The 17141-nt window shown below is 48.2% G+C and overlaps 1 protein-coding gene across 1 annotated transcript in view; it reads left to right on the top strand.

Moving 5' to 3' along the window:
- ABCA13 (ATP binding cassette subfamily A member 13) overlaps positions 1-17141 on the top strand; it is a 353566-nt gene that overhangs the window by 647 nt on the left and 335778 nt on the right. The window contains exons 2-8 of the mRNA XM_027538443.1: positions 1860-1990; positions 4125-4258; positions 5390-5554; positions 7830-8029; positions 9773-9900; positions 10598-10698; positions 11040-11530. Of these exons, the coding sequence (XP_027394244.1) occupies positions 1860-1990; positions 4125-4258; positions 5390-5554; positions 7830-8029; positions 9773-9900; positions 10598-10698; positions 11040-11530 (1350 nt within the window). The remainder of the gene's footprint in view (positions 1-1859; positions 1991-4124; positions 4259-5389; positions 5555-7829; positions 8030-9772; positions 9901-10597; positions 10699-11039; positions 11531-17141) is intronic.

Consider the following 17141-nt stretch of genomic DNA (forward strand, 5'->3'; position numbering starts at 1 on the left):
TTTAGAACTGGTCTTTGGTTGTTTCTGAGCTTTTCGTTACTGGAGATGTGACATGAACATAATGTTACTGAGTCCAAGCTTGCTAAGCTTGCTCTGCTCGCTGCATGACAGGCCAATGAATCCAAGAGATGAGGGGTTGAGGCAAGGAATCCGACTTTATTCCGAAGGCTGGCTGGCTTACCGAGAAGATGGCCAACTACCATCTTGTCGGGGTCTGGATGCCAGGTTCTTTCATGGATCACAGATGGGGGATGGTGGGGGCACAAAGTAAAGAGGCCATTTAATCTTGCAAGTATCTCCTAGAATGGCAAGCCTCAGGCAGGGGGGTGTGTTAATTTCTTTCTTTCTGCCATCTCTAAGTGGACAGGGTTCTGAACAAAGGCACTTGTCAGGCAGAGGGGCAGGATTCTCTGAGGCAGGACATTGTATGAGAATAATAATAATTATTAGTAATAATAATAACAAAACAACAGAAAGCACATCAAAGAAACAGTTCCTATAAGGAGTCAGAATTGACTTCTCCCTGCAACAATAACACTTTAAACTAGTAAATTCTTAGTAAATGATGCTCAGTCTTACCAGTTGTGGTTCATGGAGCAGCACGCTGGTCTCCTGTGATGGACCTGACCCCATGTTACCCTGGGTTGAGATAGGAGCGAGATTTAAGCCCCCAATTAAAGTAACAACCTTTTGCTTTCCTTTCCCTTACCTTATTTTAAATAGCTGCTGCTCATCAATCACCGCTTTCACGTCTGTGTTCTTGCTTCCTAGTTACACCCAGGGAAACGAGGGCTACCTGGGGAGGGGAGGGATCTGCAGTTTGAGCAGAAAGTTTACTGTGTATAAAAGATACCCGGAACAAAGCCGGGGCACTCAGCCTTTGGAGGTGACTCTGCTGGGCCCACAACAGTGCTGAATAAACCCGGCTGTTCTGCATCTTTGAGTGCTGCTTATCTCTTTCTGACACATGGTTTCCATAACAGGGTGACCTTTGAGAGGATCCCTTCTCAGGTGGCTTCCCACATTTTAATAATGTGGTCTTCCTCCCCTCCCCAGATTGGACTCTGTGTAAATCTTTTGTACCAATAGGGTATTTTATTAGTAAAAGTTGATATTCTTTCCAGATTTTAAACCATGACTTGTTTTCTCTGCCATCAGTGAGAGCAGTCAGTGTTGTCCTCAAGCCAGGGGGGAGGAGTCCTTTTTCCAAAGGGGGCCCCTGGCCTCTGCAGCAGCCGGAGCTCCCTGTGCAAGGGGCCAGAGCCCACTCTGAGAGCTCCATAGGCCCCTTCCCTACCCACCATGGAGGGCAGCTCTCCCCACTGGAGTGTGCACCCCCAGGTCCCTGGGTGGTCCAGGGGCTGCTGTGGGCAGGAGTGTAAGGTAGGGGTGTGGATGGTGCTTGGATGTGCAGGTAGGAGGTCCAGGGGTGCAGACGGGGCCTTTGAGATACAAACAGAGCTGAGGTACAGGCAGAGCTGGGGAGTGGAGGGCGGGGGGACCAGGGACTCCTACCCCTTCATTCTGGTGCATAACTCAGAATCAGAACATTATGAAGTTGAACAAGGCTTCCCACAGGGTTCTCCAGTAGGCAGGGGGTCCCCGGATATTAGACTGAGTGTCCAAACTTGACACAGGAGGGCTGATGAGCACTTTTCTGAGGTCACAGCACTTGGCACCTGTCGGCTTCCCGAGTGGACCAAAGAACGCGCTTAACTTTTGTTAACTTTTGGTCCAGGGAGTCGGGGTCACACTCCAGCCCTGTGAGTTCCAGCCACATCCTGCTGGGGTGGGGCGGGGCGGGCCAGGGGGATGCCACCTGTTTTGCTAATGGTGTTCTGGTTCTGCTTCATTTCCAGGTCCTTATCAGCTCTAGAAGATTTAGATTGGCTGCCTCTCAACCACACCTTTTTCAGGGTCTCTGAAATGGTGCTAAAGGCGGCTGTTTCAACGCTGGCATCCCTGCAGGAGAGTGGAGCCGTGGCCACAGGTGTGGGCATCTTACCACTATTGTGACATTTCACTGTTGTACTGGTTAAATTTATCAGCAGCCACCACAGAGCTCACATGCTGCTCAAAGAAATGATTTAAATAAAATATCAAATGCAAGAAAGAATCGGTTGTTTCTGATAGAGGTAGACTGAAAATTTGAAACTCAAAACAGCTTGATTTTCTACCAAAATTCTGCAGTCATTTCTAATAAATATGTTATTTTTAATTAAAAAAATAACTGATTTTAAAACTCTTGGACTTGTGCCCTCTAAGAATAGACCTGTCATTGGTTCTTTTTTTTTGGTTGTACCACTCGACTTGTGGGATCTTTGTTCCCTGAGCAGGGATGGAAACCTGGACTCCTAAAGGACGTACAGAGCCCAATCCATTGGATTGCTAGGGAAGTCCCATTAGTTCTTTGATTTCAGCCTTTCTTCCCTCCTGAACTCCTATTATTTGAAAAATATTTGAAGTATTTGAAAAACAATAAGAGCAGAAAGGTGATATGGATTTAGAACCATCCCCCCACCCCCAACCGAATAGTCTTTCCACAGGAAAAGGTGAAATGACTTAGCTTGACCCAGGTATCCTTTCTTGTTTCCTTAAATTTTCATTTTCTTTTATTTTACTGACAAAATTGTATATATTCAAAGTGTACAAGGTAATGATTTGCTATATGTATACATGGTAACATGATCACCAAAAACAAGTTATTTAAAACATTCAGCACTTCACACAGTTGCCTTTTTTGGGTGATAATGATGTCTGAGTGATAAGTATATAATATGGCATTGTTGACTGTAATCCCAGCGTCATGCAGGAAATCTCCAGAACTTACCTTTAACTGAAAGTCTATACTATGACCAATATCTCCTTCCTGGCACCTCTGCACACACAGGAAGTACTCGTTTTAATCTCAGAACCTGTTTTTTCCCCAAGCCAGATTCCTGGGTAGCCGCCCCCTCCCCTCCACTTCAGAACCTACCCAGAGTTCCCTGTGACCCTGACTTCCTGGCATCTTCACAGCAGTAATTTCAGGGCAGGTGAAGTCTCGTAGGAGGGCTTGAGGTGGAGGCTTGTGTAACTGTAGGACTCAGCTGATGCTTGTTGAATCATGATCTGAAATGACCTAGAGTGGGTTTCCAGATGCAGCTTCATCTTGGAATTTGTGTGCTTTTAGGTTTGAAGTTGCCATACTCCCCGGAGGTCACCCGACCTTGGAGGTCTCAGGTGTAGATTTTGGGGCAGGGGTTGCCACTTCTGTATGGTGTTGCTGGGTTACTTGGGTACCTTATGGGTTTTATATCTTGATTAGCTCTGTTGCGGGGAAACTTTTTCTTTGGTTTTAAATAATTTTTATAAATATAATTTTAAAGACTCCACAGTATTTTGTGCTATAAATAAATCATATTTCCTTCCTTCCTCCAGTGCCAGACACTGAATTGGTTTTCAATATTTAAACAGTGTAAAATCAGTGCAGTAATATCATGGTTCGTGACTTTTCCTTCAGGCATTTATTAGGTTTCTTCAGATAGATTTTTTAAAACAAAATTATTGGGTTCAATATGTGAATTTCATAAACTTCTTGCCATTCCCTTTTCCAGGGAATCTTCCCGACCCAGGGATTGAACTCAAGTCTCCTGCATTGCAGGCAGATTCTTTACTGTCTGAGCCACCAGGGAAGCCCATTATCAAATTACCCTCTAGAAATTTGTGGTCATTTATGCGCCAGGAGGTGGCTCAGTAGTAAAGAATCCACCTGCTAATGCAGGAGATGCAGGAGATGAGGGTTAGATCCCTGGGTCGGGACCATCTTCTGGAGGAGGAAATGGCAACCCACTCCAGTGTGCTTGCCTGGAAAATTCCACGGACAGAGGAGCCTGGCTGACTATAGTCTATAGGATCTCAAAGAATTGGATAGGGCTGAGCATGCAAGGAAGCAAGTGATGTATCACCGCAATCTCTGTAGCTCTGGATTAGCTTCTGTTTGCTCTTCCTGTGAATGGTCCAGTTGGCCTTTGCACTGCATTTGCCTTTCTGTTCGAAGTGGAAAAGACATCATTTTCTAAATGACTTTCGACCTGTCACAGTGCTGCCGCAGCCGACAGTATAAAGCACTTGTTGTCTTGCAGAGTCAGGTTACAGCCTGTCCGTGAAGGAACTGATGTGGGACCCACAGAAGGTTCAGGCTGACCTGAAATCCCAATTTGGCTTTGATGACCTTCATGCAGAACGAGTCCTGAATTACTCTGCTGACCTAGACGAGGTACGCACGCTCGGCTGCTCTCACGCTTTGGGTTTCTCCCTGAGGGCAACTCTAGAACCTTCTCCTGGGACCTCGGGGCGGGAGTTCCCTTACTGAAATCTGGCTCCTTGGACCCGGTGGGATGCTGCTGTGTCTGACTGTTCTAGAACTGCTCCTTCCCTCTTTCCTTGACACGTGATCCTGCCTCAAACACAGTTTGGATGTAATAGAACACCTCTAGGCAGCAGGGGGACAAGCCAGTCCCCTGAGGGTGGGAGGTTGTGAAGGCCAGTGGGGTCCAGATGGGGCAGAGGGCATGAAAGGACTGCTTTCCAGGCAGAGCGATGCCTGGGGTCTGGGGAACCAGCTGGCTTCACCAGATCAGAGCCTCACTTTCCAAACTGTAAAATCAGGGGCTCTGACCCACTGACCCCTCCAGGCCCCACTAGCAGCTGCTCCTGCTGGTCTGGGAGGCCCTTACCTGCTGACCCTTTAGTCTCTTGGCACATCTGTGGGTGCTTCTGCTTCTCGCAGGGCAGGAGCCAAATACTGTAGCCCTGTCTCCTTCCTGTGCCTGCTCCCCCAGACCCCTTTCCCACCTCCAGATAGGATGACACCATGATTGTTATAAAACTATGTAATAGAGGAACACAGTTCACTCCAACAAGAACATACATGTTTAATAGCATTGTATTAGAGAAACTTCATGTGAAGGTCATTCACAGGAATAAAGGGGGTTTGGTTTCAAAATATTAAGTGATTTCTGACTCAGAACTCTGATCCAACTTCATCCGGCTCTGATACTTAGAAAATGATTTTGGCAAAGCAAATTTGTGAGTCCAAGGTATCAGTTAAACTGGGCCAGCATGTGGGTGCCTTTGGCCCAAGGGAGTGGAGATGAACAGTTTCTGAAATCATCCTGTGTCCTGGAGAAACTGAGATTCTCCTGAAAAGGGTCATCAGCTTACTGCTGCGCTCTGAAGGCCTCCCGTCCAGGTAAATGCATGTGGATAATAGCGCTCTGTCAACTTGTTATGTCTTCAGTCAAACAAATGTCGGAGCTTTTTCTTCGGCAAGATTGTGGTATTATTAGGAGAAAAACATCCCAGGAAAAACACGCTGATTTCTAAATAGTTGCTGTATCATTGGCAGATCCCCACAGACGGTTCCCTGGAGCAGATGCTGTGCTCAGCCTTGTCTGGCTCCTCCGAGGATGAAGATGACGGAGAGGGTCGCCCTGCAGACTGTGACCCTCAGTGGTCAGCGGCCAAAGACTACCTGGTCCAGGCGGTCAGCCGGCTGCACCTCTACAGACAGGTGACGTCCACAGTAGACACCTGTCCTGGCGTGCCCACACCGAAGCACTTTCCTCCTGAGTGTTTCACTGCTGGGTTTAATTTATTTATCTAATCCTTTGGATTTTTTTCTGGGTTTGGTTTCTTCTCCTGCCCGCCCCCCTCCATTTATTTACTTTTGGCTGTGCTGGCATTTTGCTGCTGCTCTAAGAACTTTCTCTGCGGCAGGTGGAGGCTACTCTCCAGTTGCAGTGTGCAGGCTTCTCACTGCAGTGGGTTCTCTTGTTGTGATGCGTGGGCTCTAGGGCACACGGTTCAGTAGTTGTGGTGGGTGGGCTTAGCTGCCCCACAACATGTGGGATCTTACCCACGTGATCCCTGACCAGGGATTGAACTGGTGTCCTGCACTGGCAGGCGGATTCCCAACCACTGGACCACCAGGGAAGTCCTGAATTCTTTTTAATACTTTTTTAAAATTGAAGCATAGTTGATTTACAATGTTGTATTAGTTTCAGGTGTGCAGTTTTATATATATATATATATATTTTTTTTTTTTTAATTTCAGACTCTTTTCCCTTAGAGATTCTCATAAAATATTGCATATAGCTCCCTCTGCTATACCGTAGGTCCTTGTTGGTTATCTTATTTATACTTATTATTTTATTTTATTGTGTGGAGAACACTGGACACGAGATTTACTCTTTGACCTGATTTTTAAGTGTCCAGCACAGCAGTGCTGCCTACAGCTCAGGCCATCCAGCAAAGCCCAGCGAGGGTGCACCTGGCTTACTGGAGCTTTACAAGAGTCAGTCCATTCATCACTGCCTGCCCCCTTCCACATCTTTCTGTGGGGGAGGCCTGAGGAGCCCCACAGCCTGGCCTCCTTCTGCAGCTTCATATGCACACAGACAGCACCAGGGATCCCTCTTTATTTTATTGAACTATAGTTGATTCACAATATTATGTTAATTTCTGCTGTTTAGCAAAGTAAATTTCTGCTGTTCAACTATATATACACACACATTCTTTTTCATACTGTCTTCCATTATTGAATATAGTTCCCTGTGCTATACAGTAGGGCCCTGTTGTTTATCTATCCTGTATGCAATCATCAGAAAGTTGAAAGGGACAGCAGTGACCTGACCAGCATTGCCACGGTCAGTGGAAGCCTTGTCTGGGTGGCGAGCTCGTGGAGAAACGGAAGATAGTCACCGCACAGCCCTGTTCTCTATACATCCCCATCCTTTCACTCTGGGCAGGAATGCCCTGTTTTAGTGTAATGTTGATAACCCACAATATGAACCGCCTTTAGAGCCCCCAAGTTCATGACATAAAATGATATTCAGTAACTGTGTATTAGCTATATAATTTTCAGACATATGAATATATTTATACCATTCCATATCAGCTTAGTTTTTAAGATTTATTTCACTTATTTAGAAGTGTACATTATTACCTTCGGACTTCCTGATGGCTCAGCAGGTAAAGAATCTGCCTGCAGTGCAGAAGACACAGGAGACTCTCCAGGCTGGGAAGGTCCCCTGGAGGAGGAAATGGAAACCCACTCCAGTATTCTTTCCTGGAGAATCCCATGGACAGAGGAGACTGGTGGGCTACAGTCCATGGGGTCATGGAGAGTCAGACATGACTGAGTGACTAAGCACTGTTATATTACCTTTTCTTTTGAAAATGGGGAGAGGGGAAGGAAAAAGAGAAATTGGGCCAACGAAACAGTTGCATGCATCCATTGTTGCAATTTGCAATTTTTAATTTCTGAGTAGAAATGAAACCCTAATACAGTTGTTAACAGGTGTTTCAATCTGCCAACCACATAAAAACAGGCCATCTGTCACCTGGAATAGTCTGTTGTTATTCCTGTCTTTTTTCCTCTTATTTTTGGCTGTGCTGAGTCTTTGTTGCTTTGGGTGGGTTTTCTTCAGTTGCAGCAGTGGAAGCTGCTCCTCAGTGTGGTGCATGGGCTTCTCATTGCAGTGGCTTCTCTTGTGTTGGGCACAGGCTCTAGGGGGTGTGAGCTTCAGTAGTTATAGTTTGTGGGCCCGGAGGTTGTGGCTCCCAGACTGTAGAGTTCGGGCTCAGTAGTTTTGGTGCGTGGGCTTAGTTGCTCCTTGGCATATGGAATCTTCCCAGACCAGGGATCGAACCTGTGTCCCCTGCATTTGGAGGCGAATTCTTATCCACTGTGCCACCAGGGAAGTTCTGTTACTATTTCTTAACTAAACTCTATCATTTCCAGTTTATTATTGTTGATAACAATGTTCCTGTTTCTTGACATTCAGGTATTTGATCAGCAGTGGAAAGGCAGCCTCTTCCAGCAGGTCCTGGCGGGGATTGGCCGTGGCCTGGAGGCACTGAGGACTCAGTCTGGGGAGGGGAGCCAGCCCTGGAAGGTGGTCAGGGCTTTGCAGGCCGCTTTCCTCCTCTTGAATGACAGCATGGCAGCAGATGGCCCCGAAGGCAGCCACACACCTACCAGGATGTAAGGCACTTTTTCCTGTTTGGTTGTTGACGAGGTTTGACAACTCCAATTTTAAAGAGTGCATGACTCTTAGGATGCTTTCTCTGTAACCCCAGTTAGACAACAAAGGGCTAGTCAGCAGCTGCAAAGTGCGAGGCTTGTATTGTAGACCCTGGTAGGATTGTTTGCAGCAATCTGCGTGCCTGTACGCCAAGGAGGCCTGGCGTGCTGCGATTCAAGGGGTCTCAAAGAGTTGGACACGGCTGAGTGACTGAACTGAACTGAACTGACATGCCTGTACAGGTTTAAAAACAACCAATGAGGGTACAATGTTTGAGGCGGTTTTCAGATTCTTGACCTTTATGTCTTATGTCTCTGATATTTGTTTTAAAATGAACAAAAATATTTTAAAGGTCCTTTCCTGTAAGGAAGTACCTATTTCCTTATTTCTTTATAACTTTTTGTGTAGTTGAAATGTTTACATGAGGTCCAGAAATATTTCAGAAGTAGGAAAGGTGGGTCACATGTTTTCATGTTTAAGATACTGAAACCAGCACTCACATGGAGGAGGGAGGAGTCTAGAGTGGCACGGGGTCTGTTTCTTCAGTGGAGGTGGCTGTTTGTAGTGATTTGATGAATCTTGTGTTGTTCGGTCGCTGAGTCACGTCTGACTCTTTGCGACCCCGTGGACTGCAGCACATCAGGCTTCCTTGTTCTTTACCATCTCCTGGAGCTTGCTCAGACTTGTCCATTGAGTTGGTGATGCCATCCAACTATTAAACTCCTAAAGTTAGGGCTTTCCTTTGAATAGAACAAAACTTGAGTGGTTGCCCAGGGCATGTGGGTGCTGTGGTGAGGCTTCCCACAGGAGGGAGGGGCAGGCACCACAGGAGGGGTGAGGGGTCAGCCAGCCGCAGACACTTGCCTGATTAGCTGGAGAAATCATGAGACACATGGTCCTGTCTCATGAGAGCTTCACATACAGAACACGAACAAGGGCATTAAAACCTTCCCTGCTTGGCTGTCTACTTTAAAGCTGTTAAAAATAGCACCTCTGTTACTTAATGCACATCAGTAGAGACACTGCAGTGGGTCATCTTAACAATCCTGCCAACCTCCAGCGTGTCCTGGCACTTCCGCCCAGGGTCCTGCCTGGATTGTGATGGACCACAGTATTGGGGGACCCAGGAGCCCTGCCCCTGCTCTTGGCTTCTCAGGGATTTGGGGCATCAGTGACCACATCGTGCTCTGAGCGCACTGACCAGGCATCCTCCCGAGTGACCCAGAGTCGGAGGAACGCGACTTGCCTGCGGTCATCTTGTCAGGCCCTGTTTTGGAAGCCACCTAACAGGGTGCAGGGGTCTGGTCAGAGCTGGGCAGCCTGGACTCCACCACACACCATCTGGACATTGAAACATTCTTAAAATACACTTCTGTGCAAAACTTTTTCTAATAACTCAGGTTTCATGCAAATGTCTTTAAATCTCACCTGGAATTTTATCCTAATCCTTGTCTCTTCTACCCACTACTCAGAATAAACTTTTCTGTTTTGGGGTAAAGAGAGTATTTAATCCATGTTCAGCCTAAAAGAATCCAAATTGGAGGATTCAGGGGATACGATCTGTCAGGAACTTGGTTATCTGTGTCTGTGGGGACATGAAATCCTGAAGCTGTGGGGGATTCTCCTGGGAGCGGGATTTTATTTCCCAAGGAGGCCTGTGAACTACTTTCCATCGTGTTTCATTTGTATATTTCCGCCCTCAGATTACTGTATATGCAGAGGCTGCAGCGCGTCCTCCGGAAGCTGCCCCCGGGGCCGGCCCTGATGAGACTGCTCCAGCTAGACGGGGCTCTCAGGAACGCAGGGGCCCAGGATCTACACCTCGTCCGAGGTAACTAGTGCCAGGCTTATTTGTCCACACTGCACATCAGGGCAAGTGTGAGCGCAGGGAGGGCAGACTCCAAGCCGCCAGACACCTGTCGGGTTTGCAGGTGAGGTGCAGGCGTGGAGTACATACTGCCCGAGGTGCTTCAGACCTGGCACGTCCAGGCTGAATAAATAGCTTGTCGCCTTGGAGGTCACACCCTGCTGCTCCCTGTCAGCCTCCCTGGGGCCTGGACGGGCTCCTTCCTGGGACCAGGTCTGCTGTCCCATCCACTCCCATCCCCGGTGCTTGGGCGGGACTGATGCTCGCACCCCTCCTCTGTTCCTTCCCCACGGCCCTGGCATCCCCCTGGGCTGAAGGCCTTGTTCCCCTCGTCTGCCCAGCACTGTTCCCCGACTGAGACCATGATTGTGGTCCCAGGAGGCGGCTGTGTGCACTGGGCAGTCAGGGTTCTGTCCCTTCTCATGGTGGAGGGGGAGCGAGGTGGCTGACGGAACCTCCCCTCGTGAGTCTTCAGAAAGAGGAGCCAGAATCGTGGTGACTTTCTCAGCTCCCTCCTCAGGGAAACAAGAATGTCTGACCGCAAGTCTGGGTGCTGACACGCCTGCTTCCAGGGTTCAGTCTGTTATTTGACAGCCACGTGTTGAGTCAGGCACGGAACAACCTGAGGGGCTGAACAGTAACCTGTCTTTCTGTCCTTCAGAAATCCTCATTTGCCTCGAGGCTTCTGCCAACAACTCTAGATCCCATGGACCTGGCCAGTCGAAACTGGAAAAGGACGTGCTTTTTAAGGAGTTAAAGCAGGTAAAACAGCAAAGAATCATAAATAAACAACTTGGCTAGAACACTCGAGAAAATCAAGTTTTATTTCCTTTTGCTCCTGCTTTTCTAGCAAAGTAAAGAGAACAGTAGGCAGTTTTTATGCCTTTTTTTGGCCATATTGTGTGGTATGTGGAACTTCCCCAACCAGGGATGGAACCCGTGTCCCCTGCACTGGCAGGCTGATTCTTATCACTGGACCACCAGGGAAGTCCCAGTAGGCAATTTTAGAGGAACTTTGTTTTCTCTTGTAAGTCTGGCTCCTGTTCGTGGCCTCTGGCTCAGAAACTGTCTCACGTTGCTCTCCCTGCCTCTGTTTGTCTTAGTTGCTGATGAATAAGAGCGCCACTTCTCTCTGCCTTGGTGGGTGCTTGTTGGAGACGGGAGTTCCCCTGCATCCCAGAGTGGCTGGCGTCCAGGAGGCCCTCGGGGGACTGACCTGTGGTCCTCTCCCCTCCAGCGAGGCCAGTGCTTTACACAAGCTGCTTGGGTCCGTGCAGGACTCTGTGAGTACCCACCATCTGGCCTCTTCCGGGCCTTGGGAGCTCATTCCTGAGGTAGATTCACTGAAGATATCCATCCTGGAGCTGTGGTTTTATGAGGCAGCTGCTGATGTCGTCGAGCCCCAGCTTCCCCGGGACCCCAGACCTTGTCTGGCCGCCTTAGGAGGTTGTGTGCCCCACCTGGCCAAAATCTACTTGATGTTGAACGGATCTCCCCAAGAGCACCCAGGACTGTCCCCAGGTCACATCTGCTTCCCTGTATCCGGCTCCACTTCCAGCTGCAAATGCCACAGCGGGTGGAGCTGTGTCCTGAGGTCAGTCAGCGGTGGTCCGAGTTATAGCTCCAGTGGCCAGAGCTTGGTGGGCATGTGCTCTCCCTACGTCGTGCCCAGGACCTGGGGCTGCCTTCCCCCAGTATCTAAGTGTGCAAAGTGTGCAGCATTAGTGAAAAGGACTGTGTCAAGTCCAGCCCACGTTTTTCCTACTGAACACTGTCGTGTCTGCCCAGTCATGTCCAATTCTTTGTGACCCCATGAACTGTAGCCCGCCAGGCTCCTCTGTCCATAGGATTCTCCAGGCAAAAATACTGGAGTGAGCTGCCATTCCGTTTTCTCCAGGTTATCTTCCCGACCCAGGGATCAAACCTGGGTCTCCTGCATTGCAGGCAAATTCTTTACCTTCTGAGCCACAAGGGAAGCCCTACCGAACACTGGAAGTTATATGAACGTTCATCCTTTTTATTGATAGTTCATCTCACTTTCAGTATTTCCTGTTTCACGTTTATCTTCTTTCATATAAACCATGGAATAAAATCAGTGAAAAGATGAAACTAGTGAACTGTAGTAGTAGCAGTAGTGTAGTTGCTCAGTCGTGTCCAACTTTTTGTGACCCTGTGGACTGTAGCCCACCAGGCTCCTCTGTCTATGGGATTCTCTAGGCAAGAATACTGGAGTGGGTAGCCGTCCCCTTCTCCAGGGGATCGTCCCAACTCAGGGATTGAAGCTGGGTCTCTCCCATTGCAGGCAGATTCTTTACCGTCTGAGCCACCAGGGTAGCGTGTCAGTCCAGTTGGTGTTTTCTCTGCACCTGCTCTGTGAGGGATTGTGGGTGGAGGGGTGCACGCTGGCCTGACTGAGGAGGGCGGGGGGCAGCCTGGGTCCCCGGTGGGGCGCGTCCTCCCAGATGAGTGTATGAGCTCGTAAGGAGGCTGGGGACTGGAAGCAAGGAGAACTCGGGGAGAGTGCTGGCCAGAGGGAAGGTGTGTGCAGGCACAGAAGCCATCGCCTGTTGGCACAGCTGTTTTCCTGCTCTCAGTTTGTAAAGTCTTTCCCGACAGAAAGCCCACCCATGTTTCTCTGTATCTGTAAGGCCTATGTCTTGGCGCCCATGGGCTTCCCGGGTGGCTCAGTGGTAAGGAACCTGCCTGCCAATACAGGGGACTCAGATTCCATCCCTGGGTCAGGAAGATCCCCCAGAGAAGGGAATGGCTACCCACTCCAGTATTCTTACCTGGAGAATTCTGTGGATGGAGGAGCCTGGCAGGCACGGAGTTGCAAAGAGTCAGACACGACTAAGCACACAGCACACTTGGAGCCAACAGAGCCAGCATCTGCTGGTGCTGTGAGGTCATTATGTTCATATATTTATGTACACGTGATAGCCTTTCTGATGGGGCTTAGGCTATGTGTCACTAACGAACCCCTAGAGTGTAGCAGGTGGTTCTGATGGTCCCACCAGATGCCTCTCTTTTAGCTGTGGGAGCCTGGGGGTAGTTGCAACATGGGTTGGGGCGGCTGTCTCCTCCAAGTGCCAGGGTCCCTCTGCTCCTTGTGGCCTCTTCATGTGGCCCCCAGCAGGGCAGCCACACTTCTCCTGTGGCAGCCTGGAATCCCAGGCAAGAGAGTGGGGCTGGGAGCCGATGTCCTCAGAAAGGGTGGGGCCGGAAGGGCCGTGTCCTTCTGCTCTGTGCTGGTTAAACGTGGGTCCCAGCCTGGCCTCGATGAGCTGCAGGGACCGGTTACAGGGCTGTGATGCTTGGAAGTCTGCTCCACTGGGATCATGTGGGCAACAAGCCAGTATAGACGGGCTTGAAGAGTAGGTGCTCTCTGGTTGATGTCTGCCTGCAGCTGAATTTGGGGTTTGTTCAAGTGAACAGACACACAAGTCCAGGACTTGGTGGTCCCAACCCTACGTGGTGCAGTTCAAAGGGACCCGCTGCTGAGTGAGAACAGGGCAAGGCTGCATCACAATTGCCCACAGTTTAATCACTTTATGGACTGCAAGCCATGCTGTATCTGCCTTTTCAGAGTCATCTTTTGCAAGCAGCCATTACTGGGCACACAAGTATGCCAGTTTCAATACCAGAAGATGCCCCGGACTGGCAGGACCTAGGGGCACAGCTGCAGGAAGCGAGCCTGCCCTGCACTCGGCTCCTGCGGCTACTGAGAGCTGATGTCTCTGCTGCTGACTGTGCGGACCAGCTTTTCTCCACGGTGTAAGTAGTAGCTGTTAGGTGGAAAACATCTGCACTATCGGAAACCGAAGGGATTCCTGTGGCTTCCTTCTATATGAGCGATAGGTCAGCATGGCATGTTCTACTTATAAATAGTCACTTAATTTTTTTTTCTATTTTAAAAATATTAGCCTGTTTGGTACTATTGGAAAGCATCTACAGGGTATAAAATAGTAAACAGTCCCTTTTAACCATTGGCTTAATCTTTCACAGGAAATCTAGAACCCTCATTTAGTCCAAGGAGCTTTATTTAAGAAAAAAAATATATATATATATATATATATATATATATATATTTTTTTTTTTGGCAGCTTTGGGTCTTAGTTGAGGTGAGAGGGCTTAAGGTTGCCTTGGGGCATGTAGGATCTTAGCTCCCAGACCAGGGTTTAAACCTACATCCCCTGCACTGGCAGGCAGATTCTTAACCACTAGCCCACTAGGGAGGTTCCCCAAGGTGCTTGTTTTATCACGTCACCCAGGATGCTCGCGTGAATCGCCAGCAAGTGGCTTTCAAAGGAGCTGTGCTTTTCCAGAAAATCCGCCTTGCTTTTATTTTCTCAAACCATGGATTGTACGTGTAATGAATTTCCATTCTCCTCAGCTGCTAGGATGTTCAAAGTTGAATATGTCAAATGGGAAATGTGTTTTTTGTAACTCAGAACTCGCTTCATATCGTATCCTTTAATTTCCCACTTTCTCCTCTCTTGGCTTGTTGTCTTATGTTTTATGTATTTCCATAAAATAATTTTTCCTCATTTTGCAAATCAGGATCGGAATGTTCATAAATAAGAAAACGATTTCAAAGGTTCTAATGTCCTGTATAATCGGACTGTCAGACATTTGTATATATTTGTACTTAGATGAGTTTGTGATAAGACCTTCTGGAAAATCATTATTAAAAGTTGTTTTTTCTGGATTGGTTTTAATTGCAGGATGTTTCATACACTTGAGAAAGCACAATCATTCCTGGAACACACACACTTTTGGAAAGCCTTTATGGGGTTTATCAGGAAGACTTGCGAAGTGGCTCGATATGTGAATAAGCAGGAGGGTATCCAGAACAGTTCACTGGGTAAGTCGGTGCTCTGGACTCCAGCCATGTGGGTGTTTTCCCCATTTGCTGTGGCAGCACAGCTTCCTCAGAGACAAGCAGTCCCACCGAGGGGAGGGGGCTGACAGCAGGGGCTTGCCAGCACAGGCACACTGAGCTTTCCCGTTTACTCTATCAGTGGTAACAAGACTGACCACAGGTCCCAGCACAGTGACTGCTTCCACTTTAAACTGGCCCAGTTTGGCCCATAAATACTTATCTGTACAGACTCATCGTAACCCAGCCTTTGAAAGTCCAGATGCTCTGTGTGTGGTACCACCTCCCTTGGCAGTGTGCCTGCCCCAAGTACCCGTGGCAAGTAGATTCCCCTCTCTCCTTACCAGTGTCAGAGCCAAAAGCCCCTTAAAATATGAACTTTACAACTTACAACTACAGAACTCACAGAGAATCATACTGGTCTCCGAGAAGCTGTGCTTTTAGAGAAGATGCTGGCAGGGATACACCTCCATCTCTGCATCAGCTTCTTCTGGGTCTAGAGCCGGGGGTGTGCTTCCATCTACCTTGGGAACCACGTGCCTGGTTCTCCTGTGTTACATAGGCTCTGGTCCCATGCGGTCATCAGCATCTCCTTGGAGCCCCTGTGTCTTGAGCTTGGGGATTGGGGCCTGGGGATGACAGTTTCCTGTTCCTTTTCTGTGGCCGTGTCCATCTAACACTCCTTCCTTCCTCCTCAAACTGATCCGAGGGGCTGCTAGAGACCCCATGTCTTTGGTTCTTGGTATCAGACTCATCAGCCATGAGAGGGGTCCCTGCATTCACTGTTGTTACTCTCCAGGCTATGTACCCCATATACAGAGCTGGGTCCACGTGGCTTCTCCAGTGGGATGGCCGTGTTCTTCTGTGTTGGGTGCTCATCCTACATGTTGGGTTTCCCTGGTGGCTCAGTGTAAAGAATCTGCCTGCCAATGCAGGAGACAAGGGTTCAATCCCTGGGTCAGGAAGATCCCCTGGAGAAGGAAATGGCAACCCTCTTCAGTATTCTTGCCTGGGAAGCATTCTTGCCTGGCAGGCTACAGTCCATGGGGTCACAGAGTCAGACATGACTTAGCGACTAAAAAACAACAACCTACATGTTAACTTCCTGCTTCAACACCTTGTCCTCCTTTTCATTGCATATTTCTGCGCAGTTCTACCATTTCCAGAAACACGGGCTACAAACATACTCACCATGAGCCAGAGGCCCAGGTTCAGAAGTCTCTAGTATTGATAATCACACACAATCCTCATGGCAACCTATGAGTTGGGTATGACTTCATTCCAGAGCTCATGCAGATTACATCCTGCCGGAGTCCAGCTCCAGCAGCCAGGGAATCAGCCTGAAGGGATGAGCGGTGTAGGCGAGTAACGATGCAGCCTCTCATTCAGCTTTTTTGGACTGCATGTTTATTTCAAGCTTTAGGTTCTCTTTTATACTTTGACAAAAGCATTAGGTCAGAGGTTTGACATTTTCAATTTCCCCTCACCCAGATTTATTGTCTCCATAAATCACTGTTGCCCTTCAAGCAGAGTTTCTGCTTCAGGGGTTGTCTCAGAATTGTGTTTGCTTTAACTTATGATTACATTTCAACTCGTGCTTATATCTGGGCTGCATACCACAAACCTCAGTTTATTTCTTATCTTTGTAAATCCTGTTTGCCCCTAGTATCCTGGTCTCACTATCTCCTAAAAAGGCTTCTAGCTATTAATATCTCTAAAATTCCTAATCTCTATAAGCTGTAGTAAAATATGCTAACATTATAACATTCCTTAAATCTTTAGCTTCTAACTATTTCTAATTATTCCTAAGCCCTAAATTCAGCAAGCTCCTTTGCTATAAACATTTCCTTCACAAATAAGTTTCAGATAACAATCCCTCCCATGGCCTCAAGCTGTGGCCTACGTGCTCATCCTGGAACACTCTTTTGTAAAGATCCTTGAACAAATGTCAATGATTAACTTTATGAATTGTTCTCTGAGCACAACTGCAGAAGGCTTTGTGCCTTCTCATGTCCTCTCAAGAATAATAAGCACCTTAATATTCTTTTCAGTCAACTCAGCCGAGGAAAGGAAGAAACAAGTCAGAATCACAAGATCTAGGTCCTTCATCCCGGGTCCATGCCTGCGGGACAAGGAGAGGGAGCTGGGGCCGTGCCTCCATTTTGTCAGTAATGGCTAACACGGCTCCCGACAACATCCCTGGAGGACGTCACAAAACTGCTAAGTGTCAAATCCAGGAATCCTCACTGTGGTGCCTGCAAGCTTGACCAGTCGCTTCCCTTTGGAGGGATCCTTGCAGGAGCTTAACTCTGCCTGAACATGCTCC

The sequence above is a fragment of the Bos indicus x Bos taurus genome, chromosome 4 (assembly GCF_003369695.1).
Source record: "Bos indicus x Bos taurus breed Angus x Brahman F1 hybrid chromosome 4, Bos_hybrid_MaternalHap_v2.0, whole genome shotgun sequence".
NCBI lineage: Eukaryota > Metazoa > Chordata > Mammalia > Artiodactyla > Bovidae > Bos > Bos indicus x Bos taurus.